This window comes from Cupressus sempervirens, chromosome 7 (genome assembly GCF_028749045.1).
Source record: "Cupressus sempervirens isolate cs-2001-9-10 chromosome 7, ASM2874904v1, whole genome shotgun sequence".
Taxonomy (NCBI): Eukaryota; Viridiplantae; Streptophyta; class Pinopsida; order Cupressales; family Cupressaceae; genus Cupressus; species Cupressus sempervirens.
The window spans coordinates 831,243,764-831,250,462 of record NC_143124.1 but is presented as its reverse complement, the minus strand read 5'-3'; the positions used below and the strand labels follow the sequence as shown (position 1 = coordinate 831,250,462).

Below are 6,699 nucleotides of genomic sequence, written 5' to 3'. Positions count from 1 at the left end.
TTTAACATCAACATTTTGGATCACACATGGCGATCCATCATCAGGATGAAGGAGAGTGCAAGAGAATATAAAAATGAGAATATGGACCACTTTGTGTGATCCAAAATATTGATGTTAAAAATTCAAGCACTATCAAAATTCCATAAAACCATCTTATGCATTTTTAATGGATTGTGGAAATATGATAACATTAACCAATTGATTTGTCAAAGTTCTACAAAACTAAGTTCTCTTAAACAATTGCTTTAAGACTAAGAAATTGATTATCAAAACACCAAGCTCATATTTGTTGGGATAAGGTGTTGTACATCTTGCATATTTTTACAATGTGTTATGTGCCTAATACATCTCGAGGAACCTAAATGGACGTTTATCACTAGAAGTTCACATTTTTCATCCACTAGGTATGTGTCATTTCATAACACAAGGAAATATATTTACTATATGCATCACATTGAGATGATAATCTAATAATGGAGAAATATATTCAATAGAGTTAAAAATTAGTACCCAATATTAAATTAGGGGTCAATGATATTATATTTACATGGTTTATGACACACAACTCAGCTTTATCACTAATTGTGTTTTGTGTGAGTTTGATCATGTGAAAGCAAGCACATGTTTAATGGTTTATATTGGCTAGCTGACAGGGTTGTCATTATTGAGCCTTTCAGAGAGCTGAATATGTGAAGCATGATAAGAAATGTGTTGATTTATATTTGTACACATGGAGAATGCATGGGAGAAACTTGACGTGTTATGAGTATTCATTATAACTCCATGAATGCATTATATACTCATTTATGACTTAATAATATGATGGAGTGTGGATTCTTTTGGGGCTGGGTATTTTTCTCATAAGAGTTTTCCTAGGGTATTTTTTGAGAACTATATTGTGGCTTGCCTATTTGATCTATGCATAGCGGTTATCGTGTGAGCTTGTATGCATGTTTTTCTTAGGTTTGTAGGAAATCAATAAAATTTAACTAGCTATGAAGCATTATTTCCTAAAAAATTCACAAGTGTGATAATTTACTTGATTTATATTAGTATAGAACACATTATGGCCACCTGACTTGCTTCTCTTGATGTTTGTAACCTATATTAGCTTAGTAGTTTAGGAATAAATTTCCTCAAACCCATGGATAAACTATTTTTACAACTCATAATAAAGATTGAAGGGAATAGGGAGTTGTGTAAAGTATGTCGTAGATGTATATGTAAGAAAGTAGTATAGCAATTGCTCTAATATTGTCAAAACTAAGAGCTAGTTAATGATTTCTAAATGGACGAATACATACCTTGGAATGTAACTCCAAACATATGTACAAATTGTTTTATACTTCAATTCAACATATAAGGAATAGTTGAAGGGTTGGGTAAGCAGTTTTAAAAGTTTGGCATCCATTTTCACAAATTATTCAACTAACCTAGGTTAATTTTACAATTTGGAAATTTCAATTTTAAGTGAGAAATAAAAAACTAAAGACCATGATTGGACAGTAGAGGACTTAGGTTATGTTTTATTTTTCAGTAGAAATCATGTGATTTGTACGTTTATCATGACATAAAAGACAATTAAATTATAGTGTACCCATTATAAATAGGAAAATTTTGAAGTATACAATTTTCACCATTACATATTTGTTTTGCTAATTATTAGAAGAAAACAATGTTTACTTAATACAAACACTTTTATTTACTTATATAAAACAAGAAGTAGTACTATCACAAATATTAGAACACATTCAACATTCAATTACTAGACCCTGTCTTCTACAAAAATAAAAACAATAATTTTATGTACTGCTTTTTATCCTTAAGGTCTTTTTAGTAATTTATAATTTTATAGGCTGAATTTTGATTCCTTCTTATCTTTAATTCAAATAATTTAGTATACTGAATTCTCATTTTGTGAGATGTGTTGTTTTGCACTCTGAAGAATTTCATATGACATCCAGAGGAAATCCCCAAATAATTTCAACAGCAAACGAATGTACTCGAATTCTTTGGAAAATTATATGGTAGGTATCAGAGCGTATTTTGTTTACTCCCATGTACATAGAAACTTAGATAATGATATTGTAAAATCAGGTAAAATTCAAAGCAGTGTTAAGAAGCAGCCACACCCAGATCACAAAGGAATCTGTAATTCTAGTGGCCGACAAGTGAAAAGTTCTTGACGTGCTGCCTTGAATTTCGCTACAGTCTACTTCTTAATCAGTTTCTTTCTTATGGAAAATTGGCTAGAAAATTGGAAACTGTACTCCTCGGGACTATGTTTTCAAATATGCGGACAAAAGATGACCGGAATTTATAAAATTACTCCGGCTAATTGCTTTGTGAGTTGTGGCATTTACTTGAGAAGCCCATCACTCTCCTTTTGTATTTTCCAACAAGAATTTCACTTGATATGAAATCATGACGCACAGATATCTGAAGATTCATTGAATTTTGTATCTGATGATTCATCGTGTCTTACTTCTGCAAGTGTCGTCTCTTATTTTCATGCCAAACACTTGTAAGTTGCTCTTCAGGCAAGTTTTCTTCATAATTCAACATATTAGTAGAGTAAATAAATTCGCTGATTCTTAATTATGTCTTATATGGGCTTTTGTGTCTCATCAAGATCTGTGGTTTAACTGCATATTTTGTTTTACCGATGATAAATCTCGCGGGAACGATCATGTCAAGACAAATATCTGTGACAATTTTTACATGGGTTGTTTTTAACTTAGTTGAATTTATCTCTGAAGGTTTTGAATGAGAGGAATATGTGACATCCCCTGCATTTGTATTTATCATGGAGAATGAAGAAACAGGGGAACTTTTACTACCTTGCACATTCTGCATCAAGAATTGCTCCGAAATTCATGACAAACGCAAAGAAAGACTTGATGGGGTTTCCTATTTCTTCAAAGTCATGGTCGGAGATTTTGCCAAAAAACTGGTAATATTCATGTTCATGCACCCCTCTTTATCCTTTGTATATAGAGATATAGGATAAGATCAATGAGAAAAGATTTCCACAATAATTACAACAAGAATTTCTACAAGGATAAGATATAAGATAAGATATTCATTTGTTATTTTCATTACTTTACTGCAGCGCATTCCTCCCGCATTTTACCCACAATTCAGAAATGAGATTGAGATTGGAAGAAATGTGGTTCTTCAAGGTCCAAGCAGCCAGGGGTGGGATGTAAAACTCTGCGGTACAGATTCTCAAATGGAATTTACACAAGGTTGGGAGAAATTTGTGCATCATCATAGAATAGAGTTGGGAGATTTCCTCGTGTTTAAATATATCTACAAGTCATGTTTCAAAGTAAGGATTTTTGGGAGGAGTGGGTGTGAAAAAAATACTACTTTTATAAATCCTCGGAACACCTACCACGATTGTGAATACCCTGCTTCTGCTCATGATGGTTCTGCTGCTGAGATTTCTGATCAACCTATGAACAATCAGTTGTCGATCGTTGTGGTTTCTGAGAAGGCAATGAACAATCGAGAACAAGCAATCTCTGAACTGCAAGGACAAAAACGTCGTGGTAAGTAGAACTATCTGAGAATGTTTTTCTATCTGAGAATGTTTTTCGTATCTCAGTTGTGTCGCTGTTTATTTATCAACATTTCAGATCACACTCTGTGATTCATTATTAAGATGAATAATAGAAAACAAAGGAAGTTAATCCTCATGATGGATAGATGAGTTGGCTTGAAGTTGTGGGTAGTTCCCCATGGTATCGAGTTCAAATCTCTTTCAGGTTTAAGAAGTGAGACATCTTGCAGGCTACTTATCTCATCCATGGGGGACTAGTTTCGCCACTGGTTCATCGCTGGGCTGGGCTAGGTCACGGGACACCTCCATGTTAATTTTAAATTTTTTTATGCAAACAACAGCGACACAATTGAATCCAGAAACATTCTAAGATTATCTATAGCTTATGAAAAATTGCTCTCTCAATTGAATCCAGAAACATTCTAAGATTATCTATAGCTTATTAAAAATTGCTCTCTTAAAAAACTGTCCTACAAATTTTAATTTGAAAACTGAATGCAGGCCGTCCTCCCAAGAAACAGCAGATAGTGACTGGAAAACGAAATTATCGAAAACCTTGTTATATCTCTTGTAGGCGTCCTGTTACAGAAGCTGAAAGGAAGCATGTTCTTGAAGTTGCCGTTTCTTTCATATCACATAGACCCTTTTATTTAATAGTTATGACACAATCTTATGTCTACAGTGGATTTTGGCTTGTAAGTTTTCCCTTCTCTTGAAACATTTGCACGCCGTTTTTTCCAGTGCATATCTCCTTTTTGGTTTTTTTGTTATTAGATGGGTTTACGAGGGGTATCATAATTTAGCTTCTACTTTGCTCTAACCAGTTGGATTTGAGTTGAATTTAATGGATTGCTGTGATTTCAGTTAATGAGATGGTTTGGACATGCAGAGAATTTCAAAATCATGTGCTGATACTCTACAATTACCAGGAGAGAAAACCCAACTGACTCTTGTGGATCCTGATAGTAGGGAATGGCATGTACAATACCTTGGACATCTTGATAGAGCTGCCTTGAGTGGAGGTTGGGGCCATTTTTCTCGTGGTAATAATCTGGAGGAAGGAGATGCTTGCATCTTTGAGCGGATAGACAATAGCAAAAAGAGAGTTAAGCTCAAAGTCCATATTTATAGGGTTGTCGAAGAGTGTACTCCTTACAAGAGAAAGAGTGGAAGACAACTGAAAGACAACTCTGATGAGAAGATGGAATTTTCAAGGGAGGATCTTGCCACCAATTTGTCAGTAGAAAACTTTGGGCATGACCAAGAAAATCATGGACAAGAAAGAACAAAACAAATGCAATGTCAGAAAGAGAAGGCTAGTACTAGAAACAAGAAGCATAGACTGACTAAATCAAATTGTACACCTGAGGGGATAATAGTTCGCAGGCGTAGTAGAAGATTTTTAGAAACTTGTAATTTAGTTCAGCGTCCAAAGAAAGACATGTTATGCTTAGTGTCCTCCATAGATGGGCAAAAATCAATGCTCAATGATGTGATGATGCTGTCGAACGAGGCCATTTCTCTAGATGATGGCAATGATAGTTGCAATGAAGATGACTTGATGATTATATGGGACAGCCATGATGCAAGTCATGCAATGCCTTCCAGCAGTGAAGCTTTAGTTCTATGTGGAGAGTCCAATCAAGAAGAAGTTTTGATGCCAAAGTCCATACTTCCAACTTTGCATACCAAATCTGAGGCGTTAGATTTGGTGGTGGCCTTGTCATCAGGGGAAGCTGTTTCACCAATTGATAAGAAGGGTGAAGCAAATTGGTAAAACAAGAAGTAAATCAAAAGCCTCAAATCGCCAGTTTGGTGGCATTTTTACTAGAATCAGCAATTCATTGATACCAGAGAAGAACCAAACATGGTAATCGTATTCAAAAGTGAATGGTGACACCAGGTGACCTGAAATTACATTAAGGAGGGAAAAGTATATATTCAACAGTGTCAATTGCACTTATATAATAATATTAAATGTAAATATGAATTCATCGAATATATTTGTGTAGAGTATAGGACAATAAATCCCAAACAATTTAGGAAGCGAATCAAGAAAGGTAGACATTGAACTTCTTGGAAGTGGTGGCAGAAGTTGAGAAGCAGAGTCAGTGGTTGGTTCAGCTGGCATTAAAGATTATTGCATCTTGTGAGACTTACCTGAAACAACTTCTTCACTAGTTATGTCGCAGGAGCTTGCACACCTTTCTCAAAATTCTAGTAAAGTCAAATTTATTTCTGTAGTATTGTAACAATTTCTGTCCTTGCTGATAAGATGTTTTGCTTATAAAACATATCATATGAACTTAGGGAAAGTGTAACAGTAGTCGTTATAGTTAACTGCATTCACCCACAGATCTTAAATGGTATATTGGACTTCTGGACTTCGATGATTTCCTTTTAGCTTTCTTCATATGCAACTTGATTATTTATAGCTATTGGTTTGGGTAGTAGAAATGCAGGCTGTGGACTTTGTTATGCATCCAAGGGTTACAAAGTGGTCGTTTCAAAGTGTTGGCTGGTACCTACTAAATGATAACAAAATAATGTGCACTACAACCATTTCAAAAATTGAATTGTCAATACTTGTGCACAAATGTCCAAGTAGTCGTGCACTATGAGTACTAATAAAGTTGTATATTTCTCCAATTACAAATTCTAACTTCTGGGAGTACAAATAGATGGCTACTGATACAAGTGAAATTTTTTAATAAACTTTTAGCTATCATTTTTAATTCTTTAAAGTTAGTAATTGTGAAGTTGGACCAATAAAAAGTGAACAATAACTGAAACATGAATAGTAGTTGGTGCTGAAACATGAGTAGTAGTTGGTGCTCTTCCCTTGGCTTTTAAAGACATTTTTAATTTTACTTACTTTATGAAAGAAGTGAGTGCTTCCATTTTTCAATGTGAAAAGTAAGTTGATGAAAAAATTGTTGTTGAGAAAGGATATTTTTTTGTTGAATAGATGCGTCAGATTCTATTAAATAGCAAGTAAAGGACATTTTGGCCTCGACAGACATAATAAGGCGAGAGATCTTCTCGTGATTTTGGCTTGGTAGGATGGGGAAACTGTATTTTGAATATTTTTTCTGAATTCAATCTTTTACTTCTCTTGTATATGCTTTCCAGTA

The 6,699-nt window shown here is 34.3% G+C and overlaps 1 protein-coding gene across 1 annotated transcript; it reads left to right on the top strand.

Annotated features, from left to right (window-relative positions):
* The first annotated feature begins 1,929 nt into the window (after window positions 1-1,929).
* Window positions 1,930-5,949, top strand: LOC149549959 (B3 domain-containing protein Os11g0197600-like). The gene is made up of 5 exons (XM_089793160.1): window positions 1,930-2,524; window positions 2,760-2,953; window positions 3,113-3,554; window positions 4,067-4,260; window positions 4,455-5,949. Exons 2-5 carry the CDS (start codon window positions 2,807-2,809, stop codon window positions 5,340-5,342), a joined length of 1,671 nt encoding a protein of 556 aa, XP_089649286.1. The 5' UTR covers window positions 1,930-2,524; window positions 2,760-2,806; the 3' UTR covers window positions 5,343-5,949.
* The last annotated feature ends 750 nt before the right edge of the window (window positions 5,950-6,699 follow it).

Coding starts and splice junctions, on each gene's coding strand:
- LOC149549959 (XM_089793160.1), top strand. CDS start 2,807: ATGGAGAATGAAGAAACAGGGGAACTTTTACTACCTTGCACATTCTGC. Junction 2,954..3,112: donor GAGATTTTGCCAAAAAACTG/GTAATATTCATG, acceptor ACTTTACTGCAG/CGCATTCCTCCCGCATTTTA. Junction 4,261..4,454: donor TCTACAGTGGATTTTGGCTT/GTAAGTTTTCCC, acceptor TTGGACATGCAG/AGAATTTCAAAATCATGTGC.